The 17,092-nt window shown below is 48.3% G+C and overlaps 2 protein-coding genes and 1 non-coding gene across 4 annotated transcripts; 2 read left to right on the top strand and 1 right to left on the bottom strand.

Moving 5' to 3' along the window:
* The first annotated feature begins 2 nt into the window (after positions 1–2).
* On the top strand, positions 3–14,627 carry CINP (cyclin dependent kinase 2 interacting protein). 2 transcript variants are annotated; one of them, XM_007176184.2, is made up of 5 exons: positions 3–93; positions 3,406–3,574; positions 5,909–6,038; positions 12,404–12,533; positions 13,464–14,627. In XM_007176184.2, exons 1-5 carry the CDS (start codon positions 87–89, stop codon positions 13,664–13,666), a joined length of 639 nt encoding a protein of 212 aa, XP_007176246.1. In that variant the 5' UTR covers positions 3–86; the 3' UTR covers positions 13,667–14,627. The 2 variants fall into 2 exon arrangements, with proteins under 2 accessions (XP_007176246.1, XP_007176245.1); XM_007176183.2 differs by lacking the exon at positions 3–93 and adding an exon at positions 806–928.
* On the bottom strand, positions 5,042–5,157 carry LOC114236967 (U5 spliceosomal RNA). Its single transcript, XR_003622800.1, has one exon. It is a non-coding gene; the product is annotated as a U5 spliceosomal RNA (small nuclear RNA).
* On the top strand, positions 13,871–14,527 carry LOC130707576 (basic proline-rich protein-like). The gene has a single exon (XM_057542714.1). The coding sequence runs from the start codon at positions 13,871–13,873 to the stop codon at positions 14,525–14,527; it is 657 nt and encodes a 218-aa protein (XP_057398697.1).
* Positions 14,628–17,092: the final 2,465 nt, after the last annotated feature.

Genomic DNA, 17,092 nt, shown 5'->3' with positions numbered 1-17,092 from the left:
GGCGGGCGGGATCGGAAGTGACGTAGCCGGACTTCCGGCGTGCGTGGGCGGGGCTCCGGGTCTCTCCCGGGATCTTTGCGGCCAGCATGGAAGGTGCGTGAGAAGGGCAAGTTCCCCCAGGCAGGGAGGGTACCATTGTTATAGTTTGATCTTCGGGCTGGCCTGAGGCCGGAGGCCTCCCGGGTTGAATGACGGTCCGTCCCTTGCCCCAGCCCAGCCCGCTGGCCCCGATCAGGCTCTGCGGTCGGCCCGGGAGTCAGTTTTGCCGAGCCTCGATTTTTTCATGTGTAGAACGAGATGATGCAAAGGAGTGTCAGCAGATCCTGACACTCAAATTGTAATTGTCGTTATAAATTAGGACCAGCGGAGCACTTTCCCTGAACTCCCCTCAGAATTCCCGGCCACAGAGCTTTCTGCTTGTAATAAAAGCTATCATTCAGCGAGTGCTCACTGTGCGCCAAATCGTGTTCTAAGTACTTTCAGTGGATCAGCCCGTTTGAGGCGCACAGCGATCCCATGAAGTAACGTCAACAGGTGGGGAGTCGAGGCTCGGAGGGGATAAGTAACGTAGCCACTGTGCTACTGCCCTGCCCTGTGATTGATAACTGATCTCTTTCCCAGCTAGACTGTGAGTTTCTTCAAGTCAGAACATTGTTTTTGGTTCCTAAATATGTGCTGGGTAGGGGTCAGACACGATGAATCACATGTGGTCCTCGCCCGCAAGGAGCCCCTACTGGAGGAGGGAAACCCTTAGAAGATTATAGTACAGGTGGTAAGAGCTTTTTCTCCATTTAACACATTCTAGTCAGCACCTACTACGTGCTGAGATTATGAGAGGGACCAAGACAGTCTTAGTCCCTACTCTGGTGGAACTTAACAGTCTATCAAGGAATGTACTGGACATTAAACAAGCAAATACACTACACTGGTGAGTGTCATGAATGAAGCTCAATGAAGTACAGGGTGTTCCAGATATATAGTGCAGTGAGTCCTTACCCAACCTGCGGGTCCAGGAGGACTTCTTTGTGGAAGTGACTTTCTAAAAACCTACATCAGATCATGTCACTTCCCAACTCAAAGCTTACTGCTTGCTTTCCATTGACTTGGAATAAACCCAAGCTTCTTATCTTGGCCTATAAGTTTCTAGCTGTCTGACTGTCTCATCTCTCTCCATTTCATTCTAGCCACACTGGTCTTGTTCTTTTCTCACACTCACCAAGCTCATTCTCACCTTAGGGCCCCTGCTGTTGACTTCTCATCATTCAGGTTTCAGCCTAAATGACAACGTCTCAGGGGTTCATGCTAACACAAGACCCTGTTTTATTTTGTGGCACTTATGATCTAAACTGATGATCATCTAATTGTCTGTTATCCACCTCATCTTTGGAAAGTAAGTTCCATGAAAATGGTCCTGGTCTATCTAATTCAGTCACTTCAGCCCCCACAGCTGGCATAATGTAGGCACTTGGCGAATATTGGTTAGTTGTATAAGTAAAGAGTGAATGAAAAATCAATATGATATTTAAAAGTGGAGCTCCTAGGTAACCTAAGGATGGGGGCTGGTTGTCAGGGGAACCAATCATGTGATTAGAGAGCTGGAACTTTCAGTCCCACCCCCACCCCCCAAACCCCCATCTCCAACAAGGCAAGAGAGGCTGGAGGTTAAGTCAGTCACCAATGGTCAGTCATTTAATCAATCCTGCCCATGTAATGAAGCCTCCATAAAAAAACAAAAGCAGAGGGTTGTGAGAGCTTCCAGGTTGGTGAACAGGTGGAGACGCAGGGAGAGCGGCACTTGGAGAGAGCTTGGCAGCTCTGTACCCCTGCCCATGTATGTTACCCTATGCATCTCTTCCATCTGGCTCTTCCTAGTAATCTAGTAAGTAAAATGTTTTCCTGAGTTTTCTGTGAGCCACTCTAGCAAATTAATCAAATCCTGGGGAGGGGGGTCTTTGGAACCTCCAACCTGTAGCGGGTAGGTCAGAAGCACAGGTGACAACCTGGACTTGAGACAGGTGTCTAAAGTGGAGGCGGGGGAGAGTGTTACAGGACTGAGCCATTAACTTGTGGAATCTGATGCCATCTCCAGATAGATAGTGTCAGAATCGAGTTTATTGCTTGGTGGTAGTGGGAAAAACACGTTGGAGAGGGCCTTGTGGTAATACATCCTATGTTGGATACTTGCCACGTGCCAGGCCCTCACACCCTCACAGCTTTACATATATGTATATGTTTTTTGGGGGGTTTTTTTGGCCGCGCTGCGTGGCGTGTAGGATCTTAGTTCCCCGACCAAGGATCGAACCCACGCCCCCTGCAGTGGAAGCGTGGAGTCCTAACCACTGGACTGCCAAGGAATTCCCAACTTTATCTATATTATCTGATCTTCACATCAACTCTTTGTAGTAGATATATTTTATCCCCATTTTACAGATAGGCACTTTGAGGCTCTGAGAGGTTAACTAACTTACCCAAGATTGTACAACTGGCAGTGACAGAGCTGGGATTCAAACCCAATCATTCTGGTCTTCAGAGTCTAGACTCCAAACTATACCGCCATTGTGTGTCCTGGATTGCTTAAGGGGCCTCTCTCAGAATTTGGACCTTATCCTGTGGGCCATGAGACGCCTTTGAAGGATTCTAAGTAGAGAAGAAGAGAGGGCACAGGAGGGCTGGGAGGGCCCAAACAGCCTGAGTGGTCTGGGTGTTGCTTCCCACAGGAGCTGGGATCTGGGTGAGTCCTGGGGTATGGGCAGCGTTAGCCCGAGGAAGGAAAGAGCTTTCTAGCAGAGAGAACTGCACATGCAAAGGACTTTTCAAGAGCTGCCAGTAGTTGATTTTAGCTAGAGATCGAGGGGCTTCAAGGTCGGGGTTGAGGTGAGTGTTGAGGCAGAGGAGCCAGGTCCTGAAGGCCTTTGGACCTCCTCCTGCATTCCTAGCGTGGAGATCATCACTGCATCTCTGGGGTTCAGCCTTGTCAGTGTGTTGGAGTGATGAGCTCTGCTGACCCACAAAGCTCCGAGCAAACGTCAGGTATCAAAGTTCCAGAGACTGGAGAATGGGCGCAGTAAGGCAGGGGCATCGGAGCCTCGTAGCGGAAAGTCACAGCTCCACCTCCTTCCCAACCTTTGAAAGTGGTCAAAGTGCTTGGGGTAAAACTTCGTGGAGCCATTAAGCTTCGAGAGGATTCATATATCTGGTGAGACCTAAAAATGTAAAAACAATTGTGTTTTGTCTTGTTCCAGGGACTTTCACATTCATCCACACATCTTCATTTCCACAACGTGATTTGTCCAGTGGATGTAGTGTTTCCGATAGTTTTACTGTTGCAAATTAGAACAGTTTGGGTTTTCCCCCCAACCGTGATCATGAATTTCATAATATTATGTTTCTTTTGCTCCCTATCAGCAAAGACTCTTGGAAGTGCAACGCCCAGAAAACCTGTCTTATCTGTCAGTGCAAGGAAAATTAAGGACAATGCAGCCGATTGGCATAATTTAATCCTGAAATGGGAAACCCTCAATGATGGAGGTTTTGCTACTGCAAATAATATTGCCAACCTGAAAATGAGTTTATTGTAAGTACCTACAAAGTCTGCTCTGTGTTCTTCACCCTTAATGATTGTGCAGAAATTTCATGGCAGTCTTTTAGAATGGGAAGGGTAGTCTCTAGGAACATGGATAAATTATATAAAGTGAAAAAGCAAGTGATAAAATGATGCATGCAAGTATGAACTGTGTGTGTACATTTTAAATGCAAAATTATACTACAAATTGTTCATGGTTATATCTGTATATAAAATTATAAAAATGGATTGGAAGGATACAGACTCAATTCATGACACTGGTATCTTCTAGGAAGAAGTATCACTTCATAATGCTGCATTTTATTTCTGTGGTATTGTGATTTATAGTAAAAAAATATATATGTTTGGTCTTTGTCCCTGTTCCTGACACACGGCTCTTAAAACCCTTATAATTTCCTTAGGGATATGAGCAATGGGAGAATCTTTAGTTACGCTAAGATTTGTTCTTTTGTTCTCCAGTTCCTGGAATAGCTCCAGAGTGATAAAGGGGAAAGGAGTCTCCTGTCATCATAACAAGCCCCTTTCTACACACCTGAGTTCGTGTTAATGAGGGGGCTTCTGGAAAACCCTAAGGAGGGAGGCAGTAACCACGTGATTAGAGTTGGCACTATCAGCCCCACCCCCTTACCTCACCTCTAGGGAGGTGAGAAGGGCTGGAAGTTGAATTAATCACCGATGGCCAATCATTTAATCAATCATGCCTTCATAATGAAGCCTCCGTAAAAACCCAAAAGGACGGGGGTTTGGAGAGCTTCCGGGTTGGGGAACCAGAACGCTTCCATGTGCCTGAAGGGAAATGTACCCCAGACTCCTCAGGGACAGAAGCTCCTTTGCTCGACCTTCCAGACCTTGCCTTGAGTACCTCTTGTCTACAGGTATATGAATAAAGGATACGAATAAAGGATATGAATAAAGGATATTTGTATCCTTTAATATCCTTTGTAATAAACCAGTAATCTAGAAAGTAAACTGTTTTACTGAGTCCTGTGAGCTGGTCTAGCAAATTAATTGAACCCAAGGAGGGGGTCGTGGGAACTTCCAATTGACAGCTGGTCGGTCCTAAGCACAGGTAACAACCTGAACTTGTGATTGGTGTCTGAAGTTGAGACGGGGGCAGTCTTGTGGGACAGAGCCCTTAACCTGTGGGATCTGATGCTGTCTCTGGTAGACAGTATCAGGATTGAGTTACATTGTGAGACACCCAGCTGGTGTCCGGAGAACCTGAGAATTGCTTGGTGTGGAGAACCGCCCCCCCTCCCTTTGATGACCAGGTGTCAGAAGTAGAGAGGGGTATTCAGAGCAGAGGAGACACACAGGGGCATGTTTTCCCTTAGCAAGTTCTTCTAAAAAGACAAAGGAGTGGTGAAAAAAAACTGTTGGCAGTTGCCAATTCTAATTGGAAGATTTGCTTTACTGTTCTTGCACTTTCCTATATTTATGTTTTTGTTTTTTTTAATCAGCTTTGCTTATGCAAGGCCTCCAAAAATGTAAGCAAGACTCAAGCTTGTTCCTACCCACGAGCATCTTTAGTAAAATGCGAAAGATTTATATGATCTGAAGAGAAACATGAGTATGGATCTATATATGTGTAGTTTTAATTTCTCAATGTTGTAATTATATATTTGTATATCTTTGTCTACTGGCCAGGGTCTAGAGTCTTAACTTTCTGGCCTGGGCCCCTGGCTCTTTCCAGTTCTTTCAAACACATCACACACGTTGGCCCTCTGCTGCCTTTTCCTGCTCAGCAAGTTCCATGAAACAGTTCTTACCTTACTGCATAAGATGCTCTCTGATATTTTCTATTCTAATGTTTAATTTTTTTCCTTAAATTTTTTTTTTTTTTTTTTTTGGCCGTGCCACACGGCATGTGGGATCTTAGTTCCCCGACCAGGGATCCAACCCATGTTCCCTGCAGTGGAAGCGCAGAGTTTTAACCACTGGACCACCAGGGAAGTCCCTAATTTTGTTCCTTAATTGTTGATTGTGGCCCCACTAGATTAATTTCAGGCGCTGTGGGTCACAGCCTTCCGTTTACAAAACGCATTCCTAGCTGTTGGACTCTGAGGAAATGATCCGTGTCTTACCCCCTGAGGATGCCACAGGGCTGGATTGAACTGACTTGTTCTGGGGCAGAATTGAGTAGCGGATGGACACATTCGTTGTATATATAAATAACATGTAAACGTGATGACGTGAAACGACGCCAATGGAAAAAGTCGATGATGACATAAGTACGTGGATATTGAGTTTTCAAGGGTTCATCACAACGAAATGAGGCAAGCCTGTGGAGTGTATTTTGTTCCCACTCGTTTCCATCTTGTCCAGGAGCAAAGACACGATAGGATTAGAGAGCAGCAGCCTGGCTTCTGATGAAAATGCAGAAAAGGAGCACACAGAATACAGCAGGGAGCTCGAGATGCTGTGCGAGGGGCTGCAGACCACCCTGGATGCTCTGGTAAGGTGCAGGGATCCCCGGGTGTCGCGTTTGCACAAGCGCCTCGCAGCGTTCCACGTGGTGGGTCGGGCTTTCCTTCACCAGGCTTTCGTTTTTCCTTCCTCAACCTCCTCCGTTGGTCTCTCTCGCTCTACGTGTCCCATAAATCTTGTTTCCCAAAATGCTGTCCTAGACCTTGGTTCTTTTAGTCCTGCGTGTTGCCAGGGCAATTTCACCCACTCCCAGGCTCCACAGGAAGTGTGTCAGGCTTTGGGGACCCTGCAGTCACTCTCACCTCTACTCAGTGACAGTACGGAGGCGAGTGGGTGCAGCTGTGTTCCCATAAAACTCTATTTATGGATGCTGAACTTTGCATTTCAGATAATTTTCATGTGTCACAAAATATTCTGCTTTTGATTTTTTTTTTTTTCCAACCACTTAAAAATGTAAAACCCATTCTTAGCTCAAGGGACGCACAGAAATAGGCTTTGAGCTGGATTGGACCTGTGAGGCTTGATCTCGCACGTAAGAGATGCTCTTATATGTTGTTGAACTAAAGTCTGGGTGTCAGTACCCACCATGCTGGCCGCCACGTGTGCACGAAGCACCTCATCTCGGCCAGACACAGGGATAAGGTGTTGCACACCTTTGAACTAACTAACTAAAGCTCCCCACAAACATAGAAAGTCTGTATAGTTTAACCTTTCTTGATGGAAATGTTTCTAATGTTTTACATGCTTCCTTGCCTTTTTAAACAGAATATGTCAAATATAATTGTATTTCTTCAAGATACCACTTATTCAAAGTTAGGGTTCCACGTATTATGAGGCGGACTATAGGTTTAAGAGTTTTTCAGGAAAGAAGCACTGCCCTTTTAAACATCACATCCATTGTAAGACGTAATGGTTTCTGAATCATTAAAATGAGAAAAATAAATAGTGCATTGAGAACATTTCGGTGATTTAGCCTTTTCTTTGATTGAAATGCGATACTGTCTTCAGGATATTTTGCCGTGTATGGGGCTATTTGTCTCCTCTAAATAAATGATTAGGTTTTTGTAGTTGTCCCGTCTGTTTTGTGATGCTGCCTTCGGATTGTGCTGTGATAAGAAACACTTGCCCCCCTGCCCAGGCTCTCCACCTGGTGCTCAAGCAGGAACAAGACAGGCCTGGGTCATCAGTCACTTTGTTTTAAGCCCCACTCACAGGAAGCCTGGAGGATAAGGTGTGTGGGCTTGGTGTTTTCTTTGTTTTATCTCCAGGTTCACAGCTGTGTCTCCAGTAGTTGAGTTCTAGACCTAGACTTCTGGACCAGTAGAGAATTAACACAGGCAGAGTAATCAATCGAAATTTCCAGAACGACCCAATTGAAAACTGACCATGTGTATGTTTTTTTCCCCAAATTAACCCATTTGATTATGGCAAGTGGTTTTGTTTGGACCAAGCATGGGCACACATATTGCTTGAAAGAGAAGAAACTGAATGGCTAAGTTCCTATATTGAAATATTTTATTTATTTATTTCCTGGTCACACTTAGCTTTTTTTTAATTAATTAATTAATCTATTTATTTATTTATTTATTTTTGGCTGCTTTGGGTCTTCGTTGCTGCGTGCAGGCTTTCTCTAGTTGCGGTGAGTGGGGGCTACTCTTCCTTGTGGTGCGCGGGCCTCTCATTGCGGTGGCTTCTTTTGTTGCAGAGCATGGGCTCTAGGCGCGTGGGCTTCAGTAGTTGTGGCACGCGGGCTCAGTAGTTGTGGCTCACGGGCTTAGTTGCTCCCTGGCATGTGGGATCTTTCTGGACCAGAGCTCGAACCCATGTCCCCTGCATTGGCAAGCAGATTCTTAGCCACTGCGCCACCAGGGAAGTCCCACACTTAGCTTTTAATTGTCAGTTTTTTTGTTTGTTTTTTTTTTTTAATTTTTAATTTTATTTATTTATTTATTTATTTATTTATTTATTTATGGCTGTGTTGGGTCTTCGTTTCTGTGCTAGGGCTTTCTCTAATTGCGGCAAGTGGGGGCCACTCTTCATCGCGGTGCGCGGGCCCTGTCACCATCGTGGCCTCTCTTGTTGTGGAGCACAGGCTCCAGACGCGCAGGCTCAGTAGTTGTGGCTCATGGGCCTAGTTGCTCCGCGGCATGTGGGATCTTCCCAGACCAGGGCTCGAACCCGTGTCGCCTGCATTGGCAGGCAGATTCTCAACCACTGCGCCACCAGGGAAGCCCTAATTGTCAGTTTTTGTTGTTGTTGTTTCATTGAAGTATAGTTGATTTCCAATGTTGTGTTAGTTTCTGATGTACAGCAAAGTGATTCAGTTAGACATATAAATACATATTCTTTCTCATATCCTTTTCCATTATGGTTTATTAAGGGATATTGAATACAGTTCCCTGTGTATGCTGAAATACTTTAAACAGCCAACAAAGTTACACACACGATGCTGGGCTCGGTCGTCTGTCGTTCGTTAGATGTGGCAACACTCCCACCAGAACCTCTTCATCCCTGACCCTCCATCTTCCTTTCTGCCATAAAACGTTTCACAGAATCCCCAAACTGGGTTAAAATGAGAAACACTTCTGACGTATACTAATGTGACTTTTATAAAATGTGAAAACCCTGGGAAGGATTTTGTTTCTAAATGCCATTTGGCTTTCTTTAGTTCACAAGTCCTCATTTATAACTCTATACATATGCACACCTCGTTAGGGAAGAGCGTCTGCGCAGGACGAGGGGGAAGAGGCATTTTGCCTTCCATTTCAGGCATGTCAGGAATGACTGACGGGTTTTACTTGTCCATCCTTGGTTCTCCCCATTCTTAAGTGGCTGTCTGGTACCACGGGACCCCTTCCTCAGTCCCACTGACCCGCACGGAGGAGGGACGGCCTGGGAGGATGTTAGGAGGTAGAGTCAAGGTCCAGAACATCCAGCCAGCGGCTTGAGGGACTGAGCAGTAACAGGTGACACGTCCTGTCTCTGGTCCCTCTACCCACAGCACGGGTCCAGGGTGAGGGGGCGTGGCCTGGCAGGGCAGCTGAAAGTGGCTACAAGGTTTTAGGTGACTGCGTGCCCATAGTGACCTGAGTTCCCAGGGTCTTCAGACAAAGCCTGGGCTGACCACGGGTGCTAGCTGTCAGGCCCCAAAGTTCTGCTCCAGTGAATTTATTCTATTTTAAAGTGGTTTGAGGGACTTCCCTGGCGGTCCAGTGGTTAAGACTCTGCACTTTCACTGCTGGGGGTCTGGGTTCGATCCCTGGTCAGGGAACTAAGATCCCGCAAGCCGTACAGCGCGGCCAAAATATAAAGTAAAATAAAGTGATTTGAGAATTAGTTCTCATTCTTAGGTTCAAAACCAATGTTGATGTTATAAGGATATTGATATTATTTTTCCTGTTTTCCTCCATCCTTTAGAGAGAATGGTTTCCCAGACTTGACTTTGTCTTGAATCTGACATCGGTAGAGGGTGGAGGCACCCTTGTCCCTAAGCTGGACGAACATCTCGAGGTGTGGGCTGTTGGCTTTGGGAGGGGACGTGGAGCTGAGAGCGTGTCCAGCTGCTGTCACCTTAGGGCTGCACGTGCGTGGGACTTCGGTATTGTCATTGATGAGTGAGCCCCAGGATGGGGCTGGCACCTCTGGCCCGGCGGTGTCAAGCCTCCAGGATTTTCTTGGCTCTCCTGACCTTTATCAGCTTTTCTTAGCATTAGGTGGAGCTGCTGCAGGACGCAGAGGAGAGAGCTTAGGACTGGGTGTCAAGAGACTTGGGGTCGGAAAGCGTGGTATCAAGTCCTGGCCTCGTCCTTCCCTAGCTCAGCAACCTTGAGCATTTTCCCACCTGTGGTACGGAAATGGTGAGTCCTGCCTCTTGGGGTTGGGTCAAGTGAAATATCGAACCTGGAAAGATTTGGGAAAGGAGTCTAGTCCTTTAAAAATTCATGTTAGCTAAATTTAGTGCATGCCTCTTCAGATGTAATTGGAGGGTGGTTGAAGGACTAAGTGCAAGGAATTAAGATTTTTTTTTAAAGGAATTCCTTTATTTTTATTTTTTATTTATTTATTTATTTATTTTTGGTTGTGTTGGGTCTTCGTTTCTGCGCGAGGGCGTTCTCTAGTTGCGGCAAGCGGGGGCCACTCTTCATTGCGGTGCGCGGGCCTCTCACTATCGCGGCCTCTCTTGTTGTGGAGCACAAGCTCCAGACGCGCAGGCTCAGTAGTTGTGGCTCACGGGCCTAGTTGCTCTGCGGCATGTGGCATCTTCCCAGACCAGGGCTTGAACCCGTGTCCCCTGCATTGGCAGGCAGATTCTCAACCACTGCGCCACCAGGGAAGCCCAGGAATTAAGATTTTGACGATTTATATATCTTTGCTTATACCCCCTGTGTACATAAAGCTAAGTCCATACTTAGGACCTAGACTTGTGGTCTTAGTAGACCCATGCTGCTGATATCTGGAATCTTTGGTACTTCACCCATTTGTTTTACTTAACAAACCCTTACGTAGCTCCGACCAGGTGCTCCACAAGTACTAACTTAGTCCCCCGACCCCCTGTGGAAGCAGGCACTTTGTCTGTGCTGCAGCACAGAGCCTGGCGTACACTGAGGTACCGTCCATGTCACGTCCTCACCATTTCCTTCCTGTGTGAAGTGTGTAGGGCTGCCTTTCGTTATTACCATTTTATAAACAAGGAAACAAGCCTCAAAGAGGTTTCAGTAAACTGGAAACAGAGCAGGACCCTGTGGGGCTCCTGGGCATGGAAGCCTTTCCGTCCCCCGTTTCTTGTTTGTAGACAAGACTCCAGCCTCCATGACCTTCCCTGAGTTCCAAAGGGCAGGTTCCAACAGTTGCTGAGCAAAGGAAGAGTAGCCAAGAAACCACCTGAGGCGAGATTCAAGGGACCAGGGGCTTCCCTGGTGGCGCAGTGGTTGAGAATCTGCCTGCCAATGCAGGGGACACGGGTTCAAGCCCTGGTCCGGGAAGATCCCACATGCCGCGGAGCAACTGGGCCCGTGAGCCACAACTACAGAGCCTGCGCGTCTGGAGCCTGTGCTATGCAACAAGAGAGGCCGCGATGATGAGAGGCCCGCGCGCCACGATGAAGAGTGGCCCCCGCTCGCGGCAACTAGAGAAAGCCCTTGCCCAGAAATGAAGACCCAACACAGCCATAAATAAATAGATAGATAGATAGATAGATAGATAGATATAGAAGGAGGGAGGGAGGGAGGAAGAAAGAGAAAGAAAGAAAGAAAGAAAAAGAAAGAAAGAAAGGGAAAGAAAGAAAGAAAAGAGAGAGAGAGAGGGAGGGAGGGAGAGAAAGAGAAAGAAAAAAAGAAAGGAAAGAAAGAAGGAAGGGAGGGAGGGAGGAAGGAAGGAAGGAAGGAAGGAAGAAAAGAAAGAAAGAAAGATTAAAGGGACCAGAGAAGCTCATCAAGATTAGGAGAAGACCACGTGAGACCAGATTAAAGGAGTGCAGGCCCCACACACACTCTAATCTTATCAGCAACCCCACCCTTGAACTGTTGCTATAAAACCCCTTATCAAATCCTCCCGGGTTGGGGACACATAGTTTTTCAGGGCAGGAGCCCGCTGTGTCCCCCTTTGCCTGGCAAAGCAATAAAGCTATTCTTTTCTACTTCACCCAAAACTCTGTCTCTGAGATTTGACTCGACACTGGTGCACAGAGGCCGAACTTTTGGCATTAAACTCAAAGGCAGTTCATAAGAGTCAGAAATGAGGGACTTCCCTGGTTGGTGCAGTGGTTAAGAATCCACCTGCCAAGGCAGGGGACACGGGTTTGATCCCTGGGGTCCAGGAAGATCCCACATGCCATGGAGCAAGTAAGCCCGTGCGCCACAACTACTGAGCCGGCACGCCTAGATCCTGTGCTCCGCGACAAGAGAAGCCACTGCAATGAGAAGTCCACGCACGGCAATGAAGAGTAGCCCCCGCGTGCAGCAACGAAGACCCAACGCAGCCAAAGATAAATTAATTAATTAAGTTTTTAAAAAAGAGTCAGAAATGAGCTCACTTAATGCCTCTTCTCCTCTCATTCCGTAAAAGCGAGAGCCTGCCTTGCCACCCCTCCAGGTCTTTGGTGCTAAAAAATTAGTGATGTTTGGAAATCTTAATGAAGCGGGACCCAGCAAGCTTCCTCTTCTCCAGCACTGGAGATGTGGGCTTTATTACTGAAGTAATCCAAATTAGTGAAGTCGTAGCAACTGTCAGTCTCCTTCTCCCTGGAAATTTGCTGCACATGGAGTTAATGGCGTTGGATCATTGGACTTACGATCTCAACAGGCTTACATTTCTTAGCTTTGAAATCTTAGAGTTATTGAATCTAAGACAGGATTTCAAATACTAATCTCATATTCTAAATTAATATCTTTTCAGACCAAAATACAGATGAAAATGGAAAAGCTGTCTTCCACTACCAAGGGGATTTGTGAACTAGAAGATTACCATTACAGGGAGGAGGGAAAACGGCCCACCCTGTTCCACACGTGGCCCACAGCCTATTTTTGTAAGTAGTTCTTTCTGCATTGATTTTCAGGGGTAGGTTATGAGAGCATTTGGTGTCATTTAGATCTGGCCCTCTAAGAAGCTGACAGGCTTTGAAATTCAATTGAAGAGGATCCATTGGGAAGGAAGGAGATGAGGACATCTTAGAGGAGTGTTTCTTCTTGCCTTTAATTACCTACTAATCAGCAAAGAATATTAAATGTAATTAGAGACCCATGAAGCAAGTTGCCATTATTAGCCCTTTAAGGCCAACAGGTAGAATGCACTTCGCCTCCTCTGTAGAGGCAGCAATCTCGTTTTTGTTTTTCAAGAAGGATGGGTTTTTGCTTTTTGTTTTGTTTTATTTAAAAAGTACATGGTGGGGGGGTCACTTCAGCCAGCCCCATGGAAGAAGACTGCTGGGAAAACAAACTCCATTACTTAAATAAGCTGTGAGGTAAGGGCTGTTTTTTTGCTTTTTTAGTTTAAAAGAAGGACTAAGCTATTTGATGTTGCTTTGAGACTTAAATAAGGGAGAAAATCACCTAATGTAACGTGTTTATTGAACATTGTCAGTTTGAGGTCAGTCTGCTATGTATAATGATTGCCAGTTCCTAAGAGTCCGGTGGAAAAGGTAACAGGTACTTTTTGATTTCATGACACTTATTTACCATGTTATCTGACTCTAATCTGCACCAGCTGGAGCCTTTCTTCCTCTTGTGCTGTCGCTGACTCTAGCTTTTAAGGAGGAGCTTTGCGAAGTCCCACTGCTGTCCAGTGGTTAAGACTCAGTGCTTTCACTTCGGACGGTGCGGGTTCCATCCCTGGTCTGGGAATTAAGGTCCCGCAAGCTGCACAGCGTGGCCAAAAAAAAAAAACAGTGGCAGGTCGTCCCTAGTCAAGGGTACCCCCTTGAACGCCACTGTTCAAGGACGGCTCGCGTTCCTTTCAGACGAGGTCTCCCGCAAGCTCTCCGACATGTACAGCCGGGAGCTCCGCCTGAAGCGCACCGTCGTGGAGCAGCTGGCGCACACGGCCGACCGCGACCTGGCGCTGAGCTTCCTCTCCATGTGGCTGCACCAGCCCTACCTGGAGGCCGACAGCACGCTGCTTCTGGAAAGCATGCTGCTTGAAACGGGCCACCGAGCGCTGTGACCTCCCAGCGAGGCTCCGCGCACCTCTGGGCTCTGGACCTCAGCTTCTGCAGCTCCCACGGCCGACGGTCCTTTGGGTGGGCCCGTGCCGCACCCCGGGATCACGGCCCGTGCCGCACCCCGATCACGGCCCGTGCCGCACCCCGGGATCACACCCCGTGCCGCACCCCGGGATCACGCCCCGCCGCACCCCGGGATCACGCCCATGCCGCACCCCGGGATCACGCCCCGTGCCGCACCCCGGGACACGCCCCTGCCGCACCCCGGGATCACGCCCCTGCCGCACCCCGGGATCACGCCCCCCGTCGCACCCCGGGATCACGCCCCTGCCGCACCCCGGGATCACGGCCCCTGCCGCACCCCGGGATCACGGCCCCTGTCGCACCCCGGGATCACGGCCCCTGTCGCACCCCGAGATCACGCCCCTGCCGCACCCCGGGATCACGCCCCTGCCGCACCCCGGGATCACGGCCCCTGCCGCACCCCGGGATCACGGCCCCTGTCGCACCCCGGGATCACGCCCCGCCGCACCCCGGGATCACGCCCCTACCACACCCCGGGATCACGCCCCTGTCGCACCCCGGGATCACGCCCCTGCTGCACCCCGGGATCACGGCCCCTGTCACACCCCGGGATCACGCCCCTGTCGCACCCCGGGATCACGGCCCCTGCCGCACCCCGGGATCACGGCCCCTGTCGCACCCCGGGATCACGCCCCTGCCGCACCCCGAGATCACGGCCGCTGCCGCACCCCGGGATCACGGCCCCTGTCGCACCCTGGGATCACGCCCCGCCGCACCCCGGGATCACGCCCCGTGCTCTGGCGCAGCCACCCACTGACCTTAGGATCTTCCAGACCTGATCATTTCACCAGCTCTCTTCGGTTATCACTGCTGCCTGCCGTCCACCACTCAGCGTCATCTGCACCTATTGTGAATGTGTCACTATGAAGACTTCTGCCCGAAATAAATGAGTTCCTCAACAGAATGACTAAGTGATCTTGTTTTTGTAAATGAGGTGTATTTTACATAGATTACATTTATGTAGAAAATCCCTGGTTTAATATTTTTGCGTATTGTTTAAACTGTGGGACCGTATTAGTTTTGTAATCACAACTAATCTTTAAAGTACCGTAGAGTCACTGAGCAAAGACCAGCGTCATGGAAATGAAAACTGGCTCCCAAAAAATTACCCCTATTTTTGTACTGAGGCTGTGACAGGCCAAGTGAAGTGTCTTCCATGTCATTCTCCGGGCATAAATCCTATAATTTGGCAATATTTGCAACCAGATATCAGGGGTCAGTCCTGCCATTGCTCCCCAGAAACAGAAATCTAAGAAACTTCATGCTGTGTGATACAGGATGTAACCTCATGAAACTGAACTTCTAGCATCCCAGGCAAAGAACAAGTGCTTCCCAGGCAAAGAAAGAAAATATTCCCAAAATAAAAGACTTTATATATGATGGGAATGTATTTTGAGCGAAAGGATATCTCACTGTGTAAGTTGGCGTAGCCAAAGCATTTAAAGGCAACATGTCTTAGAATTTCTCTTTCCTTTGCAGTATTTATTAAAATCTAACCCTCAGAAAAGCAGCCTGTCAGATGTCCTGCAGTCTGGAAACCGCCTGGTCAGCATTCGGCAAAAGTGGCAGCCTGCCCCCTGCTTCCTGCAGCTTAGACAGCAGGCTGCAGTCCTGAGCCAGACAGGCGGGACGGGCCCTCCGCCCTCCGAGGCACGAGGTCAGTTTTATGTTTGGGGTGGGGTGTGGTACTTAAAGCACAAATGCTCTTCAGAGGAGACCCTGAAGAATTTCTAGCCCTTTCTAGGACATTTCCTGTGTTCGTGATGCCTCGTCCCCGGACACCCAGGTTGCCCAGGAGAACTAATGGAAACGATCAATGCTGCTGATGCCAAAACCCCCCCTCTGTGCACTAGCACTGAATTGAATCTTGCAGACAGAGTTTGCGGTGAAGTAGAAAAGAATAGCTTTATTGCTTTGCCAGGCAAAGGGGGCCACAGCGGGCTAATGCCCTCAAAACTGTGTGTCCCACCCTGGGGTGGGGTTGCTGATAAGGATGAGGGTTTGTGCCGGGCCCTCGTTCCTTCAGTCCAAATATCACCTGGCATCAGGCGGTATCATCGAACTGTGGCCTCTCTGGAATAAAGGGTGCTTCATCAAGTAGTTAACGTCTTCTGTTGGTTGGGGGTTTTAGTTCTGCAGAAGAGCTCAAAGGTATTGTCACGTGTACCCCTTGAGGAGGAAGCAGGACCCTGCCCCAAGGCTGCACTCTTGTTTCCTGACTGCTCCACCCTTGTCTCTGCATCCCCTCCGTTCCCTGATTAGCGACTGTTTGAACCTGCCCTTTGGAACTCAGGGAAGGCCATGGAAGCTGAATGAAACCAATTTCCTACAAACAAGAAATGGGTGACATGGAAAGACTTGTGCCCGGGAGTCCCACAGGGTCCTGCTCCGTTTCACTGCAAAGGACAAACGAATGAATGAGCCAAGTGTCCCGTGGCATTAGCCCAGGGGTCCCTCACACATGGAAGAGGCATCAAATTGATGGAAGAGCTCTCGGCTGTTGAGTTTGCTGAGTTCCAAAGTCATTACACAACTAATAGGACAGCTTCTATCTGAAAGGAACAGAGAAGCCATTGGAGAACCCATATTGGACTTCTAAGCATAGTGGATTGATCACCAGATATCTGCTCTGCCTCTGGAAATCTTGCAAAATAGACAGTAAAGAAATATTAACAGGTAGAATCCACAAAAACAGAACTGGGTTGGGGAAGCAGTTCAAGATGAATTCACGATAAGTACATTTAATGAAAACTAAAAAAAAAAATTCCCTCTCTCTCTCTTTCCAGGAAACACAAAAGCTTAGACAAACCATCAAAGTAATCACAAGGTACTGAACACAGCACAGCTGTGAACAACAGTGCATGTCATCAGTGATAATGTGACCTCTGTTGATCAACCACTCGTGCTATTCACCAAATACTCCCAGACTCCTGCCTTCCCGGCCCATGGAAAGCCTGCACTTCAGTGCCCTTGGGGTTGGGTGGGACCCTGTGGCCACTGACATGCCTCTCGTGGTGGGTCTAACCTCTCGCGGAGCTCTCTCCCTCTGGGGGCGCCGCCGGCAGTGCTTGAGTTCTGGCTGCCCCTGCTGGGTCCCCCACCGACCTCTGAGTGAGACGACTTGGGAGCAGGAGACACACGCCCCTCTGTTGTTTCAAGCTGCTGAGGTTTTTCAGAGCTGTTACTACCACCTCTCCAGACTGACCCGAAGGAGTTTTAACCCCTCTGGGGGAGGGGTTTGGCTGCTCGTCCTTTGGTATCGACTCTCCGCTTCATTTAGGTGTTACCTGGCGTGTGGCTACCTATGGAGGAGGAGGCCTCAGAGCCTTCTGTGCAGCAAGGTG

The sequence above is a fragment of the Balaenoptera acutorostrata genome, chromosome 3 (genome assembly GCF_949987535.1).
Source record: "Balaenoptera acutorostrata chromosome 3, mBalAcu1.1, whole genome shotgun sequence".
NCBI classification, from domain to species: Eukaryota; Metazoa; Chordata; class Mammalia; order Artiodactyla; family Balaenopteridae; genus Balaenoptera; species Balaenoptera acutorostrata.
This window is presented reverse-complemented; position numbering and strand designations above follow the sequence as displayed.

Excerpts from the sequence above, each read along its gene's own strand:
- LOC130707576 (XM_057542714.1), top strand. The coding sequence starts at position 13,871 with ATGCCGCACCCCGGGATCACGCCCCGTGCCGCACCCCGGGACACGCCC.
- CINP (XM_007176183.2), top strand. The coding sequence starts at position 892 with ATGTACTGGACATTAAACAAGCAAATACACTACACTG. Across the intron at positions 6,039-12,403 it reads AGACCACCCTGGATGCTCTG|ACCAAAATACAGATGAAAAT; the intron begins GTAAGGTGCAGG and ends ATATCTTTTCAG. Across the intron at positions 12,534-13,463 it reads GTGGCCCACAGCCTATTTTT|ACGAGGTCTCCCGCAAGCTC; the intron begins GTAAGTAGTTCT and ends CGTTCCTTTCAG.